This window comes from Girardinichthys multiradiatus, chromosome 21 (assembly GCF_021462225.1).
Source record: "Girardinichthys multiradiatus isolate DD_20200921_A chromosome 21, DD_fGirMul_XY1, whole genome shotgun sequence".
In the NCBI taxonomy this organism is placed as follows: Eukaryota; Metazoa; Chordata; class Actinopteri; order Cyprinodontiformes; family Goodeidae; genus Girardinichthys; species Girardinichthys multiradiatus.
In genome coordinates, this window is record NC_061813.1 from 13826992 (window position 1) to 13854028 (window position 27037).

The 27037-nt window shown below is 40.5% G+C and overlaps 1 protein-coding gene across 3 annotated transcripts; it reads left to right on the forward strand.

Annotated features, from left to right (window-relative positions):
* The first annotated feature begins 481 nt into the window (after positions 1-481).
* On the forward strand, positions 482-27037 carry rnpc3 (RNA-binding region (RNP1, RRM) containing 3). 3 transcript variants are annotated; one of them, XM_047350499.1, is made up of 16 exons: positions 482-580; positions 5448-5603; positions 5695-5742; positions 5873-5982; positions 6145-6228; positions 10933-11044; positions 11602-11670; positions 14063-14205; positions 14360-14485; positions 14845-14975; positions 17829-18011; positions 19595-19689; positions 20107-20165; positions 22790-22922; positions 26484-26561; positions 26707-27037. In XM_047350499.1, the coding sequence occupies exons 1-15, from the start codon at positions 506-508 to the stop codon at positions 26550-26552; spliced, it is 1593 nt and encodes a 530-aa protein (XP_047206455.1). In that variant the 5' UTR covers positions 482-505; the 3' UTR covers positions 26553-26561; positions 26707-27037. The 3 variants fall into 3 exon arrangements, with proteins under 3 accessions (XP_047206455.1, XP_047206456.1, XP_047206457.1); XM_047350500.1 differs by having other exon boundaries at positions 26972-27037; XM_047350501.1 differs by lacking the exon at positions 11602-11670.

Consider the following 27037-nt stretch of genomic DNA (forward strand, 5'->3'; position numbering starts at 1 on the left):
TCAGGAAATGTTCCCTCAAAGCTATCTACACTTTTCACAGTGTTATCTTTGGAGAACATTTGGGGAACCATCCATGACGATTTGAAAATAACTTTTAAAGAATCTTGTTGTAATTTTTTATAAAATGAAGGGTTTTCTAACATTTTCAGTGTTCCTTAAAGATCTTTGAGGGTTAGTTCCAATACTAACAACTCAACGGCAGATAACTATCAGAGATTGTTGTCTATAATACATTGGCTGAGCACATCTAAAAAACATCCATCCATCCGTACATACATTTTCTATACCCACTTCTTCCATACAGGGTCGCGGGGGAGCTGGTACATATCTCCAGCAGTTTACAGAAGGTGGGGTACGGTACACCTGGACAACTCGCCAGCCCATCGCAGGGCATCTAAAAAAACATTTTAGGGGACATTGTAATCTTAAAAAGAACTGATTCCAGAAGGCGAGCACGAGGGAAGCAATGACTCTTCCGTCCAGAAGGAGGCAGCAGTACTCTGAAATGTACCTCGGCTGCCCGAAAAAGAGAGAAGAAGATTTACCGGAAGACCTGCTTGTTTACAGGGAACTTGAGGAGGCAAGTATAAAATCTGTTCAATGGATATTGAATTTCTTCGCGTCACTGCAGCTCTGTACTAAGCTGTATTCAGTCAATGTTTTCACCGCGTCTTGTCACTAGATTGCCATAAAAGAGGTTTATTAAAGGACGTGCTTTTGTTGATGCTATTAGCATTAGCAACGAGCTAGCTCAACTTGAGTACAGCTTTCATGAAGATAATTTTTTTTTTTTACTTTATATTGACAATTTAGCACTTCGTGTACAATGCAACTGAAAACACTGAACTGCTTAGCACAGTTCGGCTTCGTTTATTGCGAAGTCCTTTCAGATATAACCTTATTTCTAGGTTTCCTAACCCTGTTTACACGTTACATTGAAGTTAGAAGGAGATTGAATATATATATATATCTTTTTATTCAGCATCTATAACACAGACACTAAATTGCCACTAAGAATTCACTTCCGTGCGTGACGACCGTCACAGCTGATAAAGCAGTAGGCCGACAGACATAAAAAATCGTGGAGGATGGGAGCTTCGTCAGTTGTTTTCCTTTGTGGTCAAAAATTGATTAACACACAGAGAAAAACAACAGCTTCTTATACTGGCTTTAAAAACCTACACTAAATTAATAGAATTACACAACAGGTACGTAATTACGCATGTATTCACAGGCGATAATCTTAGTGAAACTGTAACATTTATACAAAATGATTTTTACTGCTACGAAAATAATCTTATTATGTTTGATTACTACCGTTACGTGATGTATACCATTAATTTATTGCGACTGTAATTTTGATACATAAACATAAGCAAACATAAACAAAAAATCAACCCCTCTATTTGTATTTTTAGCTTTTTATAAAATACAACAGAAAATTATCCAAACTAAAATATATAAAGCAAATATAGGCCCACACTTTAAAGGGGAGATATATAATTGTTTTAAGTCCTTCCTTTTCACCCTCGGAACTGAATTGGGGGGTCTGAACTCCTTGTTATTGTAGCTCCACAGGTCCCTCTTGTACCCCTGTTCTGAGGTGCGGCTGAGAGCAACTCATTTTGGTGCCGTGCTACTGAGGCATTCACACCCCACCTCCCTCCAGGTCAAAGAGGGCTCCAATTCAACCCGTTCGGCCATTATTGTAGTTTGATAACAATTATCTATCGTCCGCAGAAACAAAGACAAAATGGCAAAAACAATGCTAAACTGTTTATAATAATACTATTCAAAACACGCAGTACAGTTCTGTCCTCAAGGAGCTAAAAGCAGCACACAGCACTAACATAAGCAAAAGGGACAGGATGCTACTGCTATCAGCACAATGGCCAGGACGTCATATCAACACACAATAAATTTGTGTCTAAAATAAAATATGTTCTCATTTTAGCGTTATTTACAGCTTATCGCTTTGCTGTGTCCGTCGTTTCCCTAGAGAGAAGGACCTGACCGCTTAATCAGATGAAGCCTTTCAGCAAATCCTGGCGGAGGTTGTTGAAGGCACTCGTCCTTGAAGTGGGGACAGAGGAATTTCCCCACTGATGTGGGAACATTGCCATGAAAAATAAAATTTAACCGGGCACTTGGAGAGGTTCTGATGCTGGGGGACGGTGTCATGAATTGTTTGAGTTAATACATCCAACAAACGAACTTATCCTCTTGCAGTGTACATATAGTTGAGCTTGGACTACGAAATCAAAGCGCGAAATAAAAATGGCGGATACGCGAAATTGATCAGCTGGAAGTCTATGACCTTGTTTAGCTGTTCTGCAGCAAATACTGTGATGTAACAGTTGGAAAAACATAACAGATGATAGAGAAACCTGAAATATGACCCAAACAAAATATAAAAATATCTACACAGCACCTGGAGAGACTAAATTCAACTTTTCTACACTCCTACAGACTCCAAGTACACAACAAATGTATTTAAAGGGTAAAAAAGTGGATTTTGCATGATATGTCCCATGCATTTTTTTATTTTGCCTTTGTAAAGTGTTATTGCACAGTTAAAAACAAACAGTAATACTGAACAAGTTACAGACACTGTAACTTGAAGTTGTCTTGGAAAGGGGCAGCAACACTCACTCCTTTGGTTTTACCATTTTGCAGCCGTAAAATCAAAATTTTGTGCAGCAGCAGGTGGGGGAGGGGATGAAAGTGCTGCTCTACGCTCTTTCACCCAGAAAAACCTTAGCTGTTTTCACCATGTTCTCTGACATCTTATTAAAAGGACTTTAAACCATAGAAACGTTGCATCTACTTTTTCTTTTTTATTGTTCTTTTATTGTGTAATATTAAGGGTGCATACAGTCCCATGAAAAAAGTATTTCCCCCTTACAGATTTCTGCTGTTTTTGCTATTTTGTCACTCTTTGTTTCAGATATTACAGGTCCTTCTCAAAATATTAGCATATTGTCATAAAGTTTATTATTTTCCATAATGTCATGATGAAAATTTAACATTCATATATTTTAGATTAATTGCCCAATAACTGAAATATTTCAGGTCTTTTATTGTCTTAATACGGATGATTTTGGCATACAGCTCATGAAAACCCAAAATTCCTATCTCACAAAATTAGCATATTTCATCCGACCAATAAAAGAAAAGTGTTTTTAATACAAAAAACGTCAACCTTCAAATAATCATGTACAGTTATGCACTCAATACTTGGTCGGGAATCCTTTTGCAGAAATGACTGCTTCAATGCGGCGTGGCATGGAGGCAATCAGCCTGTGGCACTGCTGAGGTCTTATGGAGGCCCAGGATGCTTCGATAGCGGCCTTTAGCTCATCCAGAGTGTTGGGTCTTGAGTCTCTCAACGTTCTCTTCACAATATCCCACAGATTCTCTATGGGGTTCAGGTCAGGAGAGTTGGCAGGCCAATTGAGCACAGTGATACCATGGTCAGTAAACCATTTACCAGGGGTTTTGGCACTGTGAGCAGGTGCCAGGTCGTGCTGAAAAATGAAATCTTCATCTCCATAAAGCTTTTCAGCAGATGGAAGCATGAAGTGCTCCAAATGCTCCTGATAGCTAGCTGCATTGACCCTGCCCTTGATAAAACACAGTGGACCAACACCAGCAGCTGACACGGCACCCCAGACCATCACTGACTGTGGGTACTTGGCACTGGACTTCTGGCATTTTGGCATTTCCTTCTCCCCAGTCTTCCTCCAGACTCTGGCACCTTGATTTCCGAATGACATGCAGAATTTGCTTTCATCCGAAAAAAAGTACTTTGGACCACTGAGCAACAGTCCAGTGCTGCTTCTCTGTAGCCCAGGTCAGGCGCTTCTGCCGCTGTTTCTGGTTCAAAAGTGGCTTGACCTGGGGAATGCGGCACCTGTAGCCCATTTCCTGCACACGCCTGTGCACGGTGGCTCTGGATGTTTCTACTCCAGACTCAGTCCACTGCTTCCGCAGGTCCCCCAAGGTCTGGAATCGGCCCTTCTCCACAATCTTCCTCAGGGTCCGGTCACCTCTTCTCGTTGTGCAGCGTTTTCTGCCACACTTTTTCCTTCCCACAGACTTCCCACTGAGGTGCCTTGATACAGCACTCTGGGAACAGCCTATTCGTTCAGAAATGTCTTTCTGTGTCTTACCCTCTTGCTTGAAGGTGTCAATAGTGGCCTTCTGGACAGCAGTCAGGTCGGCAGTCTTACCCATGATTGGGGTTTTGAGTGATGAACCAGGCTGGGAGTTTTAAAGGCCTCAGGAATCTTTTGCAGGTGTTTAGAGTTAACTCGTTGATTCAGATGATTAGGTTCATAGCTCGTTTAGAGACCCTTTTAATGATATGCTAATTTTGTGAGATAGGAATTTTGGGTTTTCATGAGCTGTATGCCAAAATCATCCGTATTAAGACAATAAAAGACCTGAAATATTTCAGTTAGTGTGCAATGAATCTAAAATATATTAATGTTACATTTTCATCATGACATTATGGAAAATAATGAACTTTATCACAATATGCTAATATTTTGAGAAGGACCTGTAGTCTAAGAGTGTGTGTAAGAATGAGTACAAAATGCAGTTTTCCAACAATTTAATTTATTAAAGGAAGAAAAGGTAAGCACACCGAGGGGTTCCTATATGAAAACTTAATTGGCCCCTCAACCTAATAACGGTTTTTGCCTCCAATGGCGGAAGTATTTGTGCTCACTGGCAATGATTTTGTTTTACAACACTATGCCGAGATTTTGCAGAATTGTTTTAATTTTGCCACATCGGGGCATTTTTTCGCTATTAACTGCTTGTTTCTGGTCATGCCACAGCATCTCAATGGGATTTAGGGCCAGACTTTGACTAGGCCATTCCAAAAGCTTAATTTAGTTTTATTTTTGGGGTATTTTTTTATTTTTTTGCCTATCTGCTTATATTGCTTATATTTTTTGGTATCTTGTGTTATCTTGGTGTTGTGTTTTGCACCATTGTCCTGCTCCATAACCCAAGTGTGCTTGAGCCTAATGTCACATGCTGTGGCATGATGTTCTCCTTCAGAATTTTCTACTAGAGAGCAGAATTTATGGTTTAATTAACTCAAGTCGTTCTCTGGTCCTGAAGTCGGAAGGTTGCCCCTGACCAATTATCTCACCTATATTATGTTTTTGCTTTTTGAGGTCTTTTAACCAACCTAATGCTGTGAGACAGGATCTGTTTATGTTATGTAAACAGTAAACCGGCAACTACCGGTTGGTTTTTCAAAAAACAGAAACAAAAGTTGTGTTGTTACAGTGTATGATGTTTCATTGCTACTTGTATTTGATTTTAATTGAAAATGACAGCAGGTGTGAGTTATTTTTGAATTGAATTGAATTCAGAGGTCTGTGAGGAGTAACGTTTATGTTTTTCCTTCCACGTGCCGTCTGGCCCACAAGGAAATGGGGGAAAATGAAGACTTGGCCAAAACGAACCGCAGCAGAACGCTGCTTGTCCGCCACTTACCAGCTGAGCTCAATCAGGATGAGAAGGAGGAGCTCCTGAAGTATTTTGGTGCCGAGTCAGTTAGAGTCTTTTCGACCCGGGGACGTTTGGTAGGTTATGCTCTGCTGATGTTTTTTTTGACCATCAACATGCTGAAATTTGACTATGTGTACAATATGAATTGATTTTCCTTCTTCACAGAAACATGCAGCCTTTGCGACATTTAAAAGCGAGAAGATGGCAGCAAAAGTGAGTGTCATGTGTCCAAACACCACTCAATATCTTTTATGTATTTTTTTTACAATTACAGACTTCACTGTATTTTCTACAAGTTTGCTTTGGATTATGGTATTCACTCTCTCCCCCTAATCTCTTGTAGGCTCTCAGTAGGCTCCATCAGTTACAGATTCTGAATCAGACCCTTATTGTGGAATTTGCGTCAGGCCAAGACAATTTCACAGTTTTAAAGGACCCCCCAGTGTCTGATGGGTACGTTTTTCCAGTTGGTAAATCACCCCATCCTTCCTATGCTATATCTGTTAAATCTATCAGTTCCCCCTTTTTTTAATGTTGAACTACTTGCCTCTGTGGAGTAGGCGGAGATGATCACTTCACGTGTTTTGGGTTTAAACTCTTCTCTTTTCCACACAGTCATGTCAAAGACAAGCAGAAGACACAGCAGAGCAAACAACCAAATATCCCTCTCATAGAGACTGGTGTTTGTCCTAGCCTCGGGTAAGAATGACTGCAGGATGTTAACATCAGTTTAGTCGAAGAGTGTTACTGAATTTATGTAGTTTTGACCAAACATTGTGAGATATAAAAGAAATGGCACACTAGGCCTTTTAGGGGCCTTTTTACCTGAAGCGTGTCAGCCACACCCCCACCCTGGAGCCCCCACTCTACCTTGGACAATGGACACTTCAATGTGCCCATGACACATGTTCCTTAACAGTTGGTTGTCAAAGTGTTGTCAGTTTTCTGTGCAAAATCTGCAGGTGAGCCGACAGTAAACCTGGAAGGGAATCTGAGAGGTATATTTGGGGGTTGTCAGGCGCCTTGTGTTCAATTATAGCCGGTCTGTTTCTGAGCTCCTGACAGGCAACCTGTCCTGCTGGTTGACAGGGCCAGGTGCTTTGATACTGCTCTCTGTAATACCAGCAGACTCTCCCGCCTTAGCAACTTTTATCTTAAACTGATAATTTCATATTTTTTCTTTTGTAATCTAATTAATATGGGGAAGAGTTTTGCCAAAATGATTTGGCGGTTGTATCACAAAGCTGCTGCCTCAAAAAATAAATGAAAATAGAATCACCATTCTTATAGGATTGTTTTATTTTGGAGAAAACATGGCATACCAATTCTCTAAAATGTATAATAACGTTTGTGTTGTGTCATTAAACAAAGTTTCAAAAATGATCGCTCGAAATCCTCATTCACACCCAAATTTAGGGATCAGGAATTCAAAATATATCCCAACTAGTAGAGATGCACAGAGAAATCTGCTGGTGACTTTAATTGGCAGATTTTTAATGTGATTGGTCTGTTGAAAATTCAGAAACCCCATCTTTTTTCCAATCTCTAAACCATAGTTAACTACTGCTCGGTTGCTCTGACAACAGCATTCTTGTGGAAGTTGTTACTGAGTAAAGAAAACTCTACAACTTTGCATAATCATCATTATAAGAAAACTGTGTTATACAGCATTTGTACAGACATGTCTGTGGTTCATTTGGGCTGCAGAAGAGTGAGACTCTCAGCAGATGTCAGAAAGGCTGAACACAGTATAGCAAATTTACTTCGTTTTACTAGTGCGCTCTTTTATCCTCGGCCTGTCATGGAACATGCAGGATTTTGAAATGCTGTCAGACTTTCTAAAATCTCAGGGTTAAGGTAAGTATATCCATTCTCTGGAGAATACAGATGGGGACTGCAGTTTTAATAATGCTGCTCTCTCAAAAAAGTGCTAAAGACAGTTTAAAAGGTTCAATCTGGAATCATTTTGTCATTTTGTTAAGTAGAATGCAACTGGACATCTCTTATTTTCTCTCATGGCTCTCAAAGCTTCTTCAGTTCTGGACATGACAAGAAGTATCAGGCTTACAAATTGTAGTCAAAACAATCATACTAATAGGGTCATAAAAGTCACTGATGGGGCAATTAGGACAGAAGTCATTGGCCCTACCCTCAATTCATCTCAATGTTTGGGTCGTTGTCGCTTGACAATCCAAGCATAATGCAATGAGAGTTGTTCTGGTCACATGTCCGTAGGTGTGAATTGGTGAAAAGGCACCTGAGGGGCAGAGGGCTGCCAGGGCTGCAGAGTAGGTGTTAGAAAGATAAAATCTGAGGCCACTCCCTCTGCTTAGTGTTAGTTTTTCATGTTTGACATAGACGGCTTCTTTTACACGTCTCTCAAACCACCTGTCTTCCCTGTCCAAAATGCTCACATCGCTGTCTTCAACGAGGGTTGTTATATCCTTGGGATGAATCCTCAGTGATTGTTGATCCTTAGTCTGAGAGCTTTTGTTTAAGCTTTTGGTTTAAAATGCACAAGAATATTATGCTTGAAAAATATCCTTCTCAGTTTCTCGGATAATCAAACCACATTTGGAATAACAATGTTCTTCTGCTCCTTCTTATTTTCTCCTTTAATGGACTTGAGTGTAGAAATCCAGAATGGCCTAACCGAGTTTGGGTATCCACAGGTTTAAAGTGCTTTCTTGATGTGTGGCCGAGCTAACGCACCCTGTTGGCGGTCAGACGTCTTGGAGCCCCTCCGGTCCTTGGTCCCCAGAAGCGATCACACACTCTATCTAATACTGACTCTTAAATGAACGACTCTCAAACAGTTTCTAACTTTTAGCTCCTTTACTTTAAATTAAGGCAGAGGAATGATTACAGAGATCAGCGCTGAGGCTCCAATCTCGGACCGCCGCCGACTATGAAAGTATGACAAAAGAGCCCCGAAAGAAGGTCACATGTAGTTTTTATATCTGGCACTCCAATGCAATGGATGTGCCCTCCCTCAGTGATTATCAGTAGATTATGTGTCACCATTGTGGTGTCTGTTAGATTGTGTAGTAGCGGGTGTCCATACTTAATCTAAGTGTGCTGTGGCTTTCTAATCAAACCAGTTATAACGGTTGCTCCACTATCAAACCCAGTGCCCCAGCCTCAGGTCATTTATCCTTGTAATGTGTGTCAATGATCATTCTTATCCTATTGTAACAAAAGGGAAACATTAGAACTTATGCTTTATATCACTATGGTATAAAAGGGAAAAACAGCTATGATAATATTAATAAAGGTTATTCCTAACATGTGTTCGTGTTCCTTGTCCTTCATTTCTGTCCTTGTGGGAACCTGAATGGTTCGATGCTGCAGAGTTCTGATGACTGACAGTTTATGTTCCAGTTGGTGGTGAGAAAAGTAGGCAATGGCCCATTTGTGATGGTTTTCTATAGACTTCAGTGGTGAGGCTTCCATCTTTCTCAATGTTGCCAAGCAGTCCATAAAAGGTAGCTTGTATTCTCTGGCGTCCTCCATTGTGAGATGATGTGTTCAGTAAAGGCATCTATTTTTTGGCTTGGGTTTTGACCCAGGTGTCATCCACATATGTAAACAGGTGGTTAGGTGTTGCACCTTTTTAGGGGTTCAGCACCCCGCTTTCCACTTCCCCCATGTAGAGATTGGTCACAATGGATGAGACTTGGGATCCCATGTTGCATCTATGCTTCTGTCTGTAGACGTTGGCCTTGTATTTGGTGGGGAGACAGAGGTCTAACAGAGTGCAAATTTGATCTAATGGATCAGATCTGCATGGATTGGCCTCACCAGCATATAATCTATGGTAGCAAATCCGGTCAAAAACTTTTTACAGTTTTTGTAAGCAGTCTATTACCTTTTTCTTGGGTGCCTGTTGAGTCTCTCTTCAGTGCCTCATAGGTCACTGTATCATCCAATAATCACTTTCCGGTGTTAGTTGGATGTGTTGAGGACTACTGTGCATTTCTCTCACGCAGTAGAATGACATTGCCTCCACTCCTAATCTAATTAACTAGAGGCCACACATGGCAGGAATGCCTGCAGAAATGGTTGCAATGCTGCTATAATATGATTTTTAAAGATAAATCAGAATCAGCCAAAATCGGCATCAGGAGATCAAAGCTTTACCAAGACTGGATGCAACAAAACTCTGATCGATACATCTCAAAAGTGCAGGACATAGCCCAACATTTATGACACAATGTCACAATAAACAGCTTGGCAGGAACAAATCTTCACATCAAACTATTTTATACGTGACACACTCCTCTGAGCAACTAGTCACGAGTACGCGCAGCGTCACTGCCACTCTGTGCCGCACTGACAGGTGTATTCCTCTTCTTTGTCCCTAATGAGGTTTCATGGCCTTATATGCCACCGTCTTTACTTTTTGTTTTTTCAAAGCTGCACGGCAAATTAGCTCTGCCTCTACATCCGATGATGCCATGGCAGAAAGTGTAGAAAATATAGAAATTTGTCACCAGAAATGTAGGAAAATGGTATTCTAGACTATGAAGCCTCAAACGTCCACCAACTGCTGCTCACAGTACGCCTGACTATGTTCTGCCTTTAACAATTAGCTTTTTTTCCATTGTTTTAGGCTTCCGAGATAAAGCATTTACTTATGGAGTAAATATGTGAGGACTACATGTAGAAATCCAGTGTCTGTCAATGCATGTTGCCTTTCCAACACTGTTATTCTGCAGCTTTTTCAGAACCATTTATCTACAGTCAGGAACAGATGTTCTGCTCATCGGTCTGTTTTTGGTTTTAGACTGGTTGGAAGGGTTTAATAAAGAAGGATCAGAAATTGTAATCTTCCTTATTTTTTATGCCCCTGTTATTGTTTTTTGTATTGTGATAAAGAAAAATAATTCGTTTATGTTGTGCTTGTTGCACCAGCACCTTAACTGTTTTTATAAAGTAGGCCTCAGATGTAGACTTTGATGCCTGTTTTTTAACCCTGTTTTTCAAGGCCCATTTTTATGCGTTGCACATTCAGTTCATTTTATAGTTGTAACCTCTCTGAAGTAATTGTAGGATTTTGTTTTACATCCTCTGTAGAAATTGTGGGATTCTTTAAGACCACTTCACTCAAAAAGACTATTTGTTGAACCTGCAAATCCTCTTGGGAAATATATGCACACCCTTTCACAAGAGATTTCCTCTACAAACATCTGATCAAAAGTCAGTTTTGGAAATGTGGACTTTGTTACATTTTGCCAGGAAAACCCAAAATAATCAGATTTATTTTTCCTTATTTGACCCTCTGGCCACAAATTAGAACCAGTCATAGGAAAACTGTTCGACTTCCATCACTGACTGACTGATTGGTGGATAATTCATGATGTTTGGCGTTAACATTCCCTCTCCTCTTTTTGAATCCTTTAGGATGAAATTTCATTCAAATCCCACGCTGAAATATTTATACCCACCGCCCTCCAACAGCATCCTCACAAATATAACACATGCCCTCATTGCTGTGCCAAAGTTTTATGTCCAAGTGAGTAAACACTGCTTCTCCTCTGTTCTTTTATCTTTCATCCAACGTGTTGATATGCTGATGTGGAGAATCTTTCTGTTTTGAACCATGCATTGTATTCATTTTGGGAAATTGTGTTTAAAAATGTAAACATAACTCAAGTCTTCAAGTTTCTGAGCACCATCCAAGCTCTTAAAGATCAAACAGCAAACACTTGCCTTTTAAATCCTAATTTGGGGAGCAAGTATTAATAATAAACCATAAGTAGGAAGCATGAGTTATGGGTTTAACATTTCCCTGGGAGCCAAGCTGCTTCTTGTGTTGGTATCTAGGTGGTGCTAGTGTGTTGCTGAAATGCTGGGCCTAATTCTCAGCTACAGCTCAGGTATCTCTCTCCGGCTTCAATCCCACCTTGATCCTCGTATTTGTATGCAGAAGTTAGCCAATCTGTTTTACATATGGAGCCTGCGTTAGAGGCTGCCTGTTTGGGAGCAGCAGTATGTTTATACAACCAGCTTGCGTCATGAGTCCTCACACACGACTGACTGTTCTAATGCATATATCTCACATTGAACCAGGTGCTTCATCTGATGAACAAGATGAATTTACCGTGTCCGTTTGGTCCCGTCACAGCAAGACCGCCCATGGTAAGATTCCGGACACGTTTGCTCAATACAGAAATGTTACAAGTAGTTGTACTGGGTCTTGCAAAAGTATTTAACCTCTTGGATCACATTTTGGCTGAAGACTTGGACATTCTTCTTTGTAAAATAGTTCAAGTGCTATCAGATTGGAAGGAAGGTGCCTGTGAAGATTTCCATTTCCACAGATTCCTAGTTGGATTAAAGAGTGGACTTTGACTGGGACAGCCTTAACACTTGAATATGCTTTGATCTAAGCCACAACATTGTTGCTCTGGCTGAATGTTTGGGACTGATGTCCTGCTGGAAGGTGAAATCTGTCCCCGGTTTGCAGTCTTTTGCAGCTTCTAACAGGATATCTTCCGAGATTGACCTGTATTTATGTCTATTCATCTTCCCATCACCTGCGATCAGCTTTCTTGCTCTTGCGGCACAAAAGGATCCCCACAGTATGATGCTGGCACTTCCATGTTTCACAGTGTGGAGGGTATGTTCAGGCTGCTGTGCAGTGTTAGTTTTCTGCCACACATAGTGTTTTGCATGGAGGCTAAAGAGTTCAGTTTTAGTCTCATCTGATCAGAACACCTTTCTTCCTATGAGGCTTCTGCTAAACTGTGAACTGGACTTCTCATGGCTTTCTTTCAGCAGTAACTTTCTTCTAGCCACTTTTCCATAAAGCCCAGACTTGTAGAGCACATGGCCAACAGCTGTCCTGTTAACAGATAACCCCACCTGAGCTGTGGATTTTTGCAGCTCCCCCAAAATTACCAAGGACCTCTTGGCTGCTTCTTTAATTAATGCTCTCCATGCTTAGCCATTCAGTTTTAGGTGGATCATGTTTTGTCATTTCCAGTTGTGCCAGTGTGTTGTCTTTTTTAGATGATGGGCAGTACTCTATGTGACGTCCAAGTTTTTTTGTGGTATTTTGCAGCTTAATGCTAGTTTCAAGTATGGCTGCTGTTGGTGCAGTTGTTAGCACTGTTCCCTGGGATAATATCCCGACTAGTGACTTTAAGAATCAGCTTTTTTACCAAGTTTGTACAGACAAGCAAGGAATTTGACTCTGGTACAATTTGCTGTCAATAATAAAGAATATCTTTTTAAATGTATATATATATATATACAGTTGACTTTACAATGGAATGTAAAGTCCAAGTATGCATGGTGCTGCTCGGGAACTCTGACTGTCAAGTGGCTGGTGTTTGCTCTGTAGCGCCGAACTGAAGGTAAAAGTCTAAACAGTTTGTGTGCAGGGTGTGTGGGGTCCGCAGAGAAGGTTTTTCATCTTAAATGCCAAATGTATCTATCTTTTGTACAATTTTGGTCTAATTACTGCTCTGAGTGGGTTGTTTTTTTGACCAAATGGCATGTTTCAGAGTTTGTATACTCCAGTTAACGATTATCCAATTACTAAATTAGTTGACGATTATTTCAATAATCGATTAATCACAACTAATTGTTTCAGCCGTATTTGTTTGCTGTGTTCTTCATGATGCTGTTTGTTCACTTCTGTTCTCTGAAGTCTTTTTTACGAAACATTTCCTTTATAAACCTGCGCAACCGAGTCATGTCTAAAACCCCTATGGCCATTCATAAATCACAAGTGGAGACCGGCGACGTCCCCCAGAGCTGTAAGCTTTCAAAAATAGGGCCAGCGACAACAGCAGGATTTGTGCTGCTGTTGCTTTCAAAACAATAATTCATTGCAGTTATCCTGTTGTTGACCAAGCAAATATACATCTCAGCCTCTTTTTGATTTGATTTCTGAGTCTTTGCTTTCAAATCCTGCCCCTGCCTGGTCGCACAAACGTTATGCCATCACTACATCCCTCCCTCGACCTGCGAACCTGATTTGCCCCTAATACTAGTCAACCAATGTGGGCCTGCGACTGCCTCGCTTGGTGGATCAGGGGGGAACGGAGGCTGGTTGTAATTTCCTGCCACTCCATAGTTGTGCTCTTTTTGCTTTGCTTTATCACATAAAATCCTCCTGAAATACATTATAGAGGGAGGTTGTGATGTGACAAAATGTGAAAATGTTTAAGTAGTATGAATACTTTTGCAAGTCAATGTAAATGGTATGGTAGGTATGGTGAATGACGCTTCTAATATGAACTATTTAAAAAGATATATCCAGAATTTTCTGTGTTTAGCTCTCTGATACCTGATTTGTTTGGTCGCCATGATGGTAAACCTGCTGCCTTTTATGTTTTTTTCAATTGCAAAATATTTATCTTTTTAAATGCATAGTTTTTTTTTTCTTTTTGATATTCTTTTAAACCACAAAACTTGTGAAAGCTAATAAAAAAAAACCACAGTGGTGCTACTGTTCGGTTATGTTAAGCTTAGCTGCAGCTGTTTGTGTTCAAGCTAATCCGCGGACGTTTGTATGTTATAGTTTGAGCTCCTGCGTCCTGCTCCACCCATCCCCATGCCTCCCCCTCTCCCCCCTCACTATCCCCCTTTACCAGAGGAGGAGCTGGAGCGATCTGGCGAGGAAGAGTCGGAATATGAGAGTGGGGATGATGAAGATAAAGAGAGGTAAGGAACAAATCATCATTACAGACGATGGAAGTCTCTGCATTGAATTAACATTCATAATTATTTCAACCATTTCATGTGCTTTTAGATTAAGAATGCTTGTTTTTTTCCTGGTTAGTCATGTTTTTTTTTCCCTGTGCTTGTTTTATTTGAGGATTGTTCGTTTGATGGGCCTGGTCAACCAAGCATGCAAAAGACCCCTGAGACCCAAAACAGCTTCAAAGAGAAAGAAGCCCAAGATCAAGGATCTGCTCTACACTCCAAAGCCAGGCTCTCAGAGGTACATAGAAAGCACTCAGGCATGTCGCAGTCCTCAAACATGATTTATCCGGATACTGTATTCATAGTTCGGTTAAAGCAGAGGCCAAAAATCTCCAGACAATCAGTCTTTCTCCTAAAGACGGCCCCATGTGGCTCAGCGACTTCTCCTTGTTCCACATTCTCACACACCTGCACACCACCTCCCTCAAGAACAGAGCGGAGTCTGTGTGCAGACTATAAATACATCTCCTGGCCACATGTTTACCCGACTGTGGAGCATCTCAGATTTAGCAAAACAAAACAAATTGTAAACCAACCATGCATCATCCAGTTTTGCTGTATGCTCAGTTTTTCTCTCTCGCTCTCTGTGGCCTTCAGTGCTCCGGTTCTGCAGCCTTCCGATGTGTTTGAGAACCCGAACCCTGCGGGTCTGAAAAAAATAGAGTTTCACATCTCGTCAGAGGTGGCAGCTGTTGTGGAAGGAAGCCAGCCTGATGTGGATGGCAAAGGTAGGTATTTTTAACCATTGAGTTTACTTTAATAACTCGCACAGAAGAATCAAAGAATTTACTTCATTAAAAGATCTGCAGCTTCAGGTTGGGAGTCCTTGCATTTACCCTGAAATGAGTTGACTTGTGAATTATTTATAGTTGTAGAAATGAGTGTGCAGCTGAAAAGGACAAACAGAGCAGAACACAAGGTGGTTGCTTAAAGGTACAGTGCCTTGAAAACGTTTTTTTAAACTATTGACCTTTTTATTTACATCCACCAGTCCTCAGTTTATTTTCCTCAGATTTTATTGGCTGACGATTACAAAGTGTGGATAAAGTGGAGGTAAAAGAATGTTCTTTGTATTTTAGCTTTTTTACATTTTTACCAATAAAAGTGTGTATTCGGTCCTCTTTATTTGATACCCTTCAGTTAAATACAAGCCAAGGACATACAATATTAGTAAAAAAAAATAAAATTTGGGTATAGATTCTTACTCAAGGCAATGTAATAAGTGACAAAGGAGATTTTAGGAAACACACTATTTTCCACAGGTTGGACCGAGTCCTGCGCACTCTGATGCGGTGGCTCAACCTCAACTAACGCCTCCATTTGCCCACCATGTTAGAGTTTTCATCCAGTTCAGGGACGTCATCCATGCTCCATGATTCCTCAGTTTAGAATAAGGATATGTTAAACAGAATTATATGTCAGTGGGGCATCAAGACAGCATCTGAGAGAGGTGGGGTTAAAAGTGTATTGTGTTCGGAGGAACCTTGAAAGGACTTTTATCCAGGGTCCCTACACAGACTAGAAGGGTGTTTAATTTAATTTCAGTATTTTCCAGGTCTAAATAAGTATTGCAAAAGAACAGATTCTGGAGAATACTTGTACTTCCAGGCTTTATTCCTTATCCCATCATCTCAGCGTTGTTCTTCTTTCCCTAGAACACTAAGGAAGACCCATCGGTCTGCCAAGTTGTAGAAAATGTATTAACATGGTGCATAACTGTCTTGTTTGGGAACTGTTCAGCAGCCGACAGAGCCGTGGTTAAAACTGCTCAGATTATCACTGGTCTTCCTCTGGAGTACATTTTTCAGTCTCGACGTTGCAGTAGTCCTTCAACATTGTGAAAGACCTCACATTCGCCTTTCACCACTTTTTCTCCCTGCTACCCTCCGGCTGACGGGACAGGTTTCTGACATGGGAACAGTTTTTACCCAGCAGCCATCATAACGACATAACCAGCATCTCTAAAAACTAAATGTAACAGTCAATTTAGGACAGTCATTATTGACAAGTCATTTTATATTGTGGTCATAGCCTTTACCTGTTATTATCTTTTTAAATGTGTTTTTTCATACTTTCATACTTATTCTTATCTGGTTTCTTAATGTGAATGCATGGTGTTCTTTATTATTATGCTTAAAGACAATATCTGTCTGTCCGTCCGTCCGTCTTTCCTCCCTTTTGTCTTTCCTTTTTCTTTCCTTTTATACCTTCTTCTATCTGTCCTTTCCCTGTATTATTTCTTCTTCTTTACTCCCCTTAACCATTCCTTGCTCATATCCATCCATCCTCCCGTCCGTCCATCCATCCATCCTCCCGTCCGTCCGTCCTTCCATCCATCCGTCCGTCCGTCCATCCATCCATCCGCCCGTCCGTCCTTCCATCCATCCGTCCATCCATCGATCCATCCATCTGTCCGTCCACCCGTCCGTCCGTCCATCCATCCATCTGTCCGTCCATCCATCCGTCCGTCCGTCCATCCATCCATCCATCTGTCCGTCCATCCATCCATCCTCTGCGTTCCTATGCAGATTTCTTATGTACAGCCTTTCCACTGTTGGATGCACGAGGAACCTCAGTATTTTTTATTTTTACATAAACATGAAGAGCTCATGACAACTGAATTTAGAGAAAAATGATCATTTGAACTTGAAAAATGTGTAGCAACATTGTTTACATTGAATACTGTGCTTTAACTGTTACGGTTTTATTAGTAAGAGTTTGTATGGCCTGTGGAACTGTAACACCTGATGCAACTTGTCTGACAAAGAACATTTCACCTGCTGAAATCACAATCTCAATAAGGGTCTGCACCCTCTGCTGCGAAGGAGAGACAACGCAAGGCTCCGATTTCTTTTCTTACGTGTTGTTATTATCACTTCGAGCCGAGAGATGATTTTTTGGCCGTGTTGACACAAGTTCAAGTCCCTACTAGAAGTGTAGTCAGAGCCAAGGGGTACACAGCAGTGCATCAAAGCAGAAAATTGCAGCAGAAAGGTTTTTAACTATTATCTGTGCGAGCAAACGTCTTTTGAGGGCACAGTCTGTGTCTCTTGTCATCTGTGGGGTTTCCTGTTTGCCTTATCTCCCCTCTCTCTGGCTTCAGCTTCACTCCCTAAAAATTTAAAAAGATCTGAAAGTCGTGTACAGAGGATTTCTTAGAGGTGGGGGTGATAAACAAGCTATTTGAATGAAAAGGAAAAGTGGGGGACTGATAAGGATGGCTATAAGTTTGAAAGCAGTGATCTAGTGTTTATCAGAAAAGCTCCAGAGCGTTCTGTGCCAACGCTCACACACATGCACCTTATTGATATGACAAACCTTTCACCCTCTGCGGATTTGTACAGCTTCGCTGCTCTTTCCCATCTGCTGCGTGTGTCCGCATTCATGCACTGCAGAAAACATTCATCCCTGCTACTGTCCTTCAAGACCTTCAGTTTTTCATTTATCGTTAATTTCCCATTTTTCTGACTTAGATTATACTGATACCACAAAGACATGTTTTATATGTCGGCACCTAAAATTATGGGACTGACTGATGGGTTTGTTTAAATGAGGGTTTGCTGCTTTTCGTTTCTTGGCAGATGAGAGCGAGAGCGCCTCCGGCAGCAGCAACCAGGAGATGGCAGTTGCTGAAGGTTTTGGGAAGCTCTATCCCAGCGCTCAATCGAACCAGCAGCAAGACGAGCACAGCGACGACGAACAGGACCTCATGTCAGATGTCATCTCCAGGAAGGAGCTGGAGAAAGGCCGGCTGTCGAAAGACGGTAAATACGAGCCACAGTGGCTTGCGGAGTACAACAAAAGTACAACAAAATTGTAAAGTATTAGGAAAAGAGTACTTGGGTTTCAATTTTTTCACGGTTGGTCACAAGCCCTGTAAGGAACACAGAACACTAGTAAGAGAAGGTGCTCCGGTCAGAGTTAGGTACACTGCCATTGTAAAACAAGGCGGTGGCTGCATCATGCGTTGGGAATCTTTTCCTCTGCAGACACAGGTATAATCTTAGAGCTGATGTGAAGACAAATAAGGCTAAATATTTGTCTTCACAAATAAAACTCTAACAGGTTTTTCTTCTTTCTAACAGGAAGAAAACCTGTTAGAGGCAACAAAAGACTTGAGACTGGGAAGGACGTAGAGAAGATTAGATAAGGCATATTCATGCGTTGGCATGGCCCAGTCAAAGTCCAGACCTAAATCCATTGACGTTCATGTGCTGTCCTTACGCTCTCACTGAGCTTGGGCTATTTTGCAAAGGAAAATGTTCAAAATTGCTCTGTAGAAATGCCCTATAGAAAACCCCCAATATATTTTGGATTGGCTACAAAAGGTGGTCCAACAATGGGAGGAGGGGGGCTAACTACAAATGCATACCTTACTTTTCAAAGCTTTATCTATAAAAAGTATGCAATATGTATAATTTTCCTTCCACTTCACAATTATGCATTATTTTGTGTTGATCTAACACATAAATGCCCATAAATACATTAAATTCTGTTGCAATAACATGCTAAAATGTGAAAACTAAGCCCAGGGAACATCGCTGGTTTGATTATCAGCAGAACTTATTGCAAACTGTTGTAGAGAGACAAAGAACAAACAGCCTGCGGAATTCTATAAAATCAATAAACATGGAAAACCATAGAGGGACATGTTTCAGCTTCTGTACGTGCTTCCAATGACAACATTCCTCCTTTTCATGTAGGTATTACAGAACAGCTGTAACACCCTAATTTCCTCCTCACTCTCTGCTGAGAGGTGATGCAACAAGCCCAGGATGCTGTAGTTCGTTTGAAATGCATATTAGAATAAACTGGGAGTTATTCTGAGAGACGTTGCTGCTAAACAAAAAAGTGCAAACTGTGGGAAAATCAACCGTGAAACTAGAGACTGACGAATCCCTCAGTGAAGGAGGAGCTGCTGGTGAAAGTTTAACATCAGCGTGAACTTTTTCTGAGACTTGAGAAAAAAAAAAATGGGAAGATTTGTTGCATTAGTTGTGAGATGCTCTGTTTGTAATTAGCTACAGGCTAATTGTGACCATCGTTTAATAAACGAGCTGTTGAGTGCAAAGCATCACCTGATTTGTAATATTTGCTTCGGAAAACATTTCCTGCCCCCAGGCAGAAATGGGCCGAATGAAATCAACCAGACCTCCAATAGATTCAGGCACTGCAGAGCAGAAATGGCTGCAGTAGTCCACCCTCCGTTGCACATTTAATAAGACATTGAGCGTTTGAGATGCAGTGACTTTGAATTTGGCAGCTGTGTGATCCTTTGTACTTGTTTTTGTTTTTTAATTCGTCTCGCATCAGTTTTCCTCTCCTCTCTCCCCTCTTTTTAAACCAGAGATAAAAAGGATGTCTGTTTTTAAAAACTATGAAGCTGGTGAGCCGACCTGCAGACTGTACGTGAAAAACATCGCAAAGCCGGTGGAGGAGAAGGTAGGTCCAGCTGTTGCATGTGACCCACTTTCATCCATTCTTCCTAATCTGAAGCTTTTGTTTTGGTCCTGAGCACTCACCTGTATCAGGACCTTGTGTTTGTAAAAGTGCATTTTCGCATTAAAATGGCTGCTTTCATTCATCACCTTTTCTAGTTTTGTCACATTAAAACCACAAACCTCAGTGTATTTTATTGAAGTTTTATTTGGAGTAACAAATAACTTGGAAGCGAAGTGGTAGGCATTCATAGTTTTCATAAATTTCTTACAAATGCAAATCTTAATTGTGCGACCTGCTTTTGTATTACGATAGCCCCCTAGTCAGGTTTGTGGTTGATATTTGACAAAATGGGGAACAGTTCAGTTGGTGTAAATATTTTTGTTTTTGTACTGATTATTGTTGATGTATGTCTTTCAGGACCTGAGGTACATCTATGGGAGATACATTGACCTGTCATCAGAGGCTGAGAGAAACATGTATGTGAACACAAATCCATTTCATATTTATCTCTTGTGTGCCACTGCACTCTATTTTCTCCTCTTTGGGCTATTTTTGGCTCCAGCAATTATTCAGTTCCCCTTGAGAGCTTCTGGTAATTTCTGCTTACTCTGCCCTGCGTTTTTAATAAGTATCCACACTGAGATCTTGAGGGACATTTTGATGTTGGTGCGTCAGCACTACATCAAATAGACGGGGCCAGACTCCTGTGAGAAATGGAAACAAGAGAAGCTCTGCCCGGGGCTCAGGCTGGCCTTTACTTACCTGTGGTAGATTTTTTAAATAGATTTCTATTTATATTTTTAGTATATGTTTTAGTTTGGAGGGCCAAAAGTGCCAAAATCCAATAAATAAACAAATACTTAAATAAATATTTAGAGATATTGATAAAATTAAGATAGATCGATGGATGCAAATGTAAGCTTTTCTCATATGTAGCAGCAGTTAGATCATTTAAAGTTAATAACTGAAATTGTCACTATGGCTTGTTAAATTGACTCTTGATTGGTTAAATTGCACAACTACTCAGGTTCTGGCCAATTGTTGGCCCCGCCTACTGACTGGCCCTATACAGACACATCTCAAAAAAATAGAACATCAGTAAAAGGTTCAATATTTGTTGTCACTCATTTCAGAAAGTGTTTATTATATATAGATTCATCACGCATAGAGTGAAATATTTCTTGTAATTTTGATGATCACGGCCTCCAGGAAATGAAAACCCAAAAATTTAGAGTCGCAGAAATCTAGCATATTTTGAAAAAGTGAAATACTGAAAACTCATGGTGTCACACCCTAACCAGCTAATTAACTCAAAACATCTGCAAAGGTTTACTGAGCATCTACATTGTCTCTCGGTCTGGGTCAGTGGGTTACACAGTCATGGGGAAGACTGCTGACTGGACAGATGTCCAGATGATAGTCATTGAGACCCTCCACACGGAGGCTAAGACACAAAGGTCATTGCTAAAGAAGCTGGTTGTTTAAAGTGCTATATCTAGGCATATTCATAGAAAATTTTGTGGAAGGAAAAAATGTGGTAGGAAAAGGTGCAACAGAGATAACCATATACGTGAGGGGATTGTCAAGCAAAATCCATTCAAGAATTTTGGGGAACTTCACCAGGAGTGGACCGAGGCTGAAGTCACCACATCAAGAGCCACCACACACAGACGAATCCTACACATGGGCTACACATGGGCTTGGCGAAGGAGAAAAATAAATAGACTGTTGCTTAGTGGTCCAAAGTCCTCTTTTCAGATGAAAGTAAAGTTTGCATTTCATCTGGAAATAAAGTCCTCAGAGTCTGGAGGAAGAGAGGAGAACCACAGAATTCACGCTGCTCGAAGTCCAGTGTGAAGTTTCCACTGTCAGTGATGGTTCGGGCCGCCATGTCATCTGCTGGTGTTGGTCCAGTGGGTTTTATGAATTCCACAACCAACTCAGCCATGTAACGGGAAATTCTAGAGCACCTCATGCTTCCCTCTGCTGACAAGCTTTATGAAAAAGCTACTTTCGTTTTCCAGCAGGATTTGGTACCTACAAAGTATTGAGATCATAGAAATGATCATACTTTTCAGAAGCCTGACATTTTTGTTTGAAAAAGTCATTTTTTTATTGAACCTATGTAATATTTAAATTTTCTGAGACGCCGAATTTGGGGTTTTTGTTATCTTTAAGCCACAGACATCAAAATTATGATATAAAAGGATTTGAAACAGTGTACTTTATATGAAATGAATCTATATGATTTTTTTTCTCTCTGAAATGAGTGGAAAAAAATATTAAACTTTTTTTTTGATATTCAAATGTTTGGAGAAGTATATTGGCAAAAAAGTGGTTATATAAATAAATGATTGAGATGGTAAGAAAAAATTACATAAATATTGAAATAAGTATTTTGTTGATTTTTGAATATCCTCAAAAATATTTCTCAAAACATATAGTGAAATACCATTTAAATCTTATAGAGTCCTGTGCTGCAGCACATCAAGAATCAGTGATCTGAAACTTATACTTATGTTGTTTTAATGTATTTATTTCCAATTTGATTTAAATTGTGATATATATAAATAATATTTTAATTTATTGGATTGTGGCACTTCTGGCCCTCCACAGATGGTGGCAAAGCTCTGGTTTTTAATTTGACTGAACCATTTTTCTCCAGTCATCGTCTATCCTGAGATATGACAGGAAGGATCACAACCAAGGCTGTATAAGAAGTTTATTAAAGCAGATCGGCTGCAGTGTTGCCGCTGAGTGCTTATTTTATCGGAAGCTTGTTGTCAGCTGTGTCGTCCAGCATTTACTGAAGTGGGAGTGTGTTTTTATTAACTGCTTCTGGAGAGAAAGGCTTTAAGGACACATGCCCATCAGCTGCAGATCCTGCACTGAATGCTAAATAAACTTCACAGCCTCCAGTTGCTTGTCTTCGCTAAAAATCAATGGTTCGGATTTAAAGCCTTCAGGTTTTATGTGCTCACAGAAGCAGATAACATTTCCGCGTGTCAAACCGAACGGGGCGCGGTGTTTTGTTGTGCCGGACGGGCCACCAACGAGGAGCAATATTGATGTGTCCCCCCGCTTTTGCTTTGTTCCCCAGGTTTGACATTGTGTTAATGAAGGAGGGGCGGATGAAAGGCCAAGCCTTCATAGGACTCCCAAACGAGCGGATCGCAGAAAAAGCCCTGCGGGAAACCAACGGCTTCGTTCTCAACGACAAACCTCTCGTCGTCGTATCCTTTTATCCCCTCTCTGGGAGGATGAAATGAGGACAAGGTCTTTAAAAGGAGTGGAATGCCAGGCTTTGTGTTTTAGTACGGGTTTAATTCATTTTTGTTGTGAAGACACATCAAAATGCAAAGTTCTGTTTTGGTGGGAAAATGTTCAAATCTGAACCTTTCTAAACATCACTGACAACAATAAGCAACATATTTTATGTGCTTAAGTAACAAGAAAAGTTTTAATCATAGCCAGGTTATGTATCAAAACAATACAGGGATCAGGTGAAGTGTTTTTGCTTTATCAAATGAACCCTCCCCTCCACAGATGTGTTGTTGGCTGTGGCCCTCAGTGCTTTCAGGATGATGAGGACTAATTCCTGGCAGCTTTGAACCACCACCTGCTCTTCCTTCCTTCTCAGAGCTAATTATGCATCAACTTTTCAACCTGTCACACGGAGCAAGGCTTCTGATTTTGATGCTGTTTTAATGTGCATTTTGCACCAAGTTAACATGGAGACAGCATAGTTATGTGCTCAGATCAAAGAGTGTTTACCTTGCTAAATCTAACACCCAGGTTATTACAAGTAGGTAGCCAGCTCACACTGGACCTCATCGCATAGATATATATGCAAAAATTATTTTTTTGCACAAACTTCAATGTATTCTATTTGGATTTTATTCGGTAGACCAGCGGAAAGTAGTTTTTGGTTGTAAAAATGATGAACAAAATATCCACAGTGCTCAGCCTTTTGTTTTTACAAATAAAGGTTTTTCTTTACTTATTAGGTGACGTCTCAGTTGCTTGAGCTGATTTTATTCAGGGCCATCAGAGTAGAGGGGTCTAAAAACACATGCATGCCACAATTTGTTTAAATGTTTGTTTTTTCCTACCATTTCACAATTATGCACGAATTTGTGTTGGTCTGTCTAGTAAGATCCCAGTAAAATGCGTTGAGGTTCGTTTTTGTTATGTGGCAAAATGTGTAAAGCTTTAAAAAGTCTGAATACTTTTGCAAGACCATGTACTTTCTGAGAAACATTTCTGAGAAGCGCATAGCTTTCCCACATCTGAGTTTAACCCAGGTTTAAAATGCTACGTTTTGTAACCTTTAGCCACAATATACATTCACCAGCCACTTTATTAGGTACACCTGTCCAACTGCTCGTTAACGCAAATTTGTAATCAGCCAATCACATGGCAGGAACTCAATGCATTTAGGCATGTAGACAGAGTCAAGACGATCTGCTGCAGTTCAAACCTGCTGATCAGAAACTGCTGATCTACTGGGATTTTCAGACACTACCATCTCTAGGGTTTACAGAGAATGGTCCGAAAAAGAGAAAATATCCAGTGAGCGGCAGTTCTGTGGGAGCAAATGCCTTGTTGATGCCAGAGGTCAGAGGAGAATGGCCAGACTAGTTTGAGCTGATAGAAAGGCAACAGTAACTCAAATAACCACTCGTTACAACCAAGGGATGCAGAAGAGCATCTCTGAACGCACAACACGTTGAACCTTAAGGCGGATGAGCTACAGCAGCAGGAGACTCCACCGGGTGCCACTCCTGTCACCTAAGAACAGGAAACTGAGGCTACAATTCATACAGGCTCACCAAAATTGGACAGTAGAAGATTGGAAAAAGCTTGCTTGGTCTAATGAGTCTTGATTTCTGCTGCGACATTTGGATGGTAGGGTCAGAATTTGGTGTCAACAACATGAAAGCATGGATCCATCCTGCCTTGTACCAACGGTTCAGGCTGGTGGTGGTGGTGTAATGGTGTGGGGGATATTTTCTTGGCAGACTTTGGAGCCCTTGTTACCATTTGAGCATCATGTCAACGCCACAGCCTACCTGAGTATTGTTGCTGACCATGTCCATCCCTTTATGACCACAGTGGACCCATCTTCTGATGGTTACTTCCAGCAGGATAACGCGCCATGTTATAAAGCATGAATCATCTCAAACTGGTTTCTTGAACATGACAATGAGTTCACTGGACTCAAATGACCTCCACAGTCACCAGATCTTTGGGATGTGGTGGAACGGAAGATTCGCTTCATGGATGTGCAGCCGACAAATCTGCAGCATCTGTGTGATGTTATCATGTCAATATGGACCAAACTCTCTGAGGAATGTTTCCAGTACCTTGTTGAATCTATGCCATGAAGGATTAAGGCAGTTCTGAAGGCAAAAGGGGTCCAACCCGGTACTAGCAAGGTGTACCTAATAAAGTGGCCGGTGAGTGTATAAACAGCTGGTTACAGAAACCTTATATTTGACTCTGAAAAAAACACAAACACTGAAATTGGTTTATTAGTCTGTTATTTAAGGATGCACCAACTAGTACACCGGTGATTAAAACGGGCCAATTTTTCAGCTTTACAGACTTGTAAGCTGAAAATTTAAATATTACAATTCAAAATATATTTTTTATGAACCAAGACTGGCCTATAGGTGAAGATATGCAGTCATTTTTTTTTTTTTTTCCATTTTTTCAAATAACCTGGTAACCTTTAGTTGCAGAGAAGAAAAAGGGCATTTTGGAAAACCTAAAAGCCTTTATTATTATTGTTTTACCATAAACACCTTCAACTAGAAATGATTTAATCTCTGACAGAACTCAGAATAGGCCAAGAAAACTACCATTAGTGCATCCCTTAAATCATAAACAGGTTTGTCTGCAGTCTTGTTAGTTTAACCCTATACTTGAAACTAAGACAGACTGAGCTGTTCGGAATGTTAAAACAGGATGCGGAGCTGAGGTTTTAAAATACCTTTTCTAATGCGTTATTCAGCTTGCCATACATTGTTTTCCAAAAGAGAAGTGAGACCTGGAAGCAAAGAAATAGTCAAGTCTTCTATATAGTTTAGAGTTATTTGCAATGGACTGGAAAAATAACTGGGAATGTTTTGGAACTTTAGAATTTTATCTTTCAATGGGATGAGAAAGTCAAGGAAGGGTTATACTGCTGCTGAACTTTTATTAAGAATATTAAGAAAGCACAAGCAGAGAACCAGTAAAAATTTCCTCTAATAGTTTATTAAAGGCTTGCCTGGGAGCTAACCAGTCAGCCTGCTACACAAAACCTGGCAGATTAAAGTGTGAGGTTCATCATCTGTGATAAGCTTTCACAGATTACATCATCTCTTTTTATTTAACCTGTCATAGAGGTGACAGCTTTATTACTCTGTCACCGTGCAACCGAGGCAGCTTAAAAAGCAAGACGCCCAGGCTCCCGGAAGGTCAGTTTTGGCCAGTGGTCTTCTGACCTTCTGAGGAAACAGCTGCAACCTTTTCTTGAATGAAATTTATACGAGGCAGAGAGCGTCACAAGGGAAAACGCTCAAAGCTGTATCGTGCAAGTTTGCCTACAGCATGAGAATTTATGTGTTCTGTATGATAACAGATCTGCTCTTGGACAGCAACAGCTGGGATCCTGATGTTTAGCAACGGATGTGGCTTTTCAGGGAAGCTTGGTAGCTCTAATTGCACACTTGTTGATGCAGAAAGTGTCACTTAGATCTAAGGAATTTAAGAAAAACCACCGATGGTCCTTAACTTTAACTTCACAGCAATTCGCAAGATCTGCAAGACCGAAACAAGACAGCGCAGACAGCAAGAAGGGCCCAAAGCAGCGGTGAAACCAGCAGGTGAGAAAGACTCCAATGCCTTTAAACTCTTCCTCAGGTGAACAATAAAATGGCCAATACATCCTCATTATGCATTCATCTTTTTGTGCAGCACAAAATGCATCATTAAAATGCTTACAATTGTTTTTACACTTATCTATTTAAGATACCAAGGCTTGATATTGTGGCTCTGGAGAACCATTTGTATCCTTACTTTGACATATCCTTTGGAGGAGCAACACCCCTATAGAAAATGGACACAGTTTAATTATAGTCACTGCTGTACAGACAGAGCTGGAAACTGTCTTGTAGTTTACATTTAAAGGAACTGAGCATTGTTCTTTCTGTAGCCTATTTATTTATTTTCTTTCCACTGTTTTATGTTATTTTTTTTATTACTTACTGGTTGTTTTCCTCCTTTGACTGAATAGGTGCTGGTCATCGGAGACTCTCTTCCTCTTTTTTTTTTTACATTATTAAATAAAATATTTTCCTCA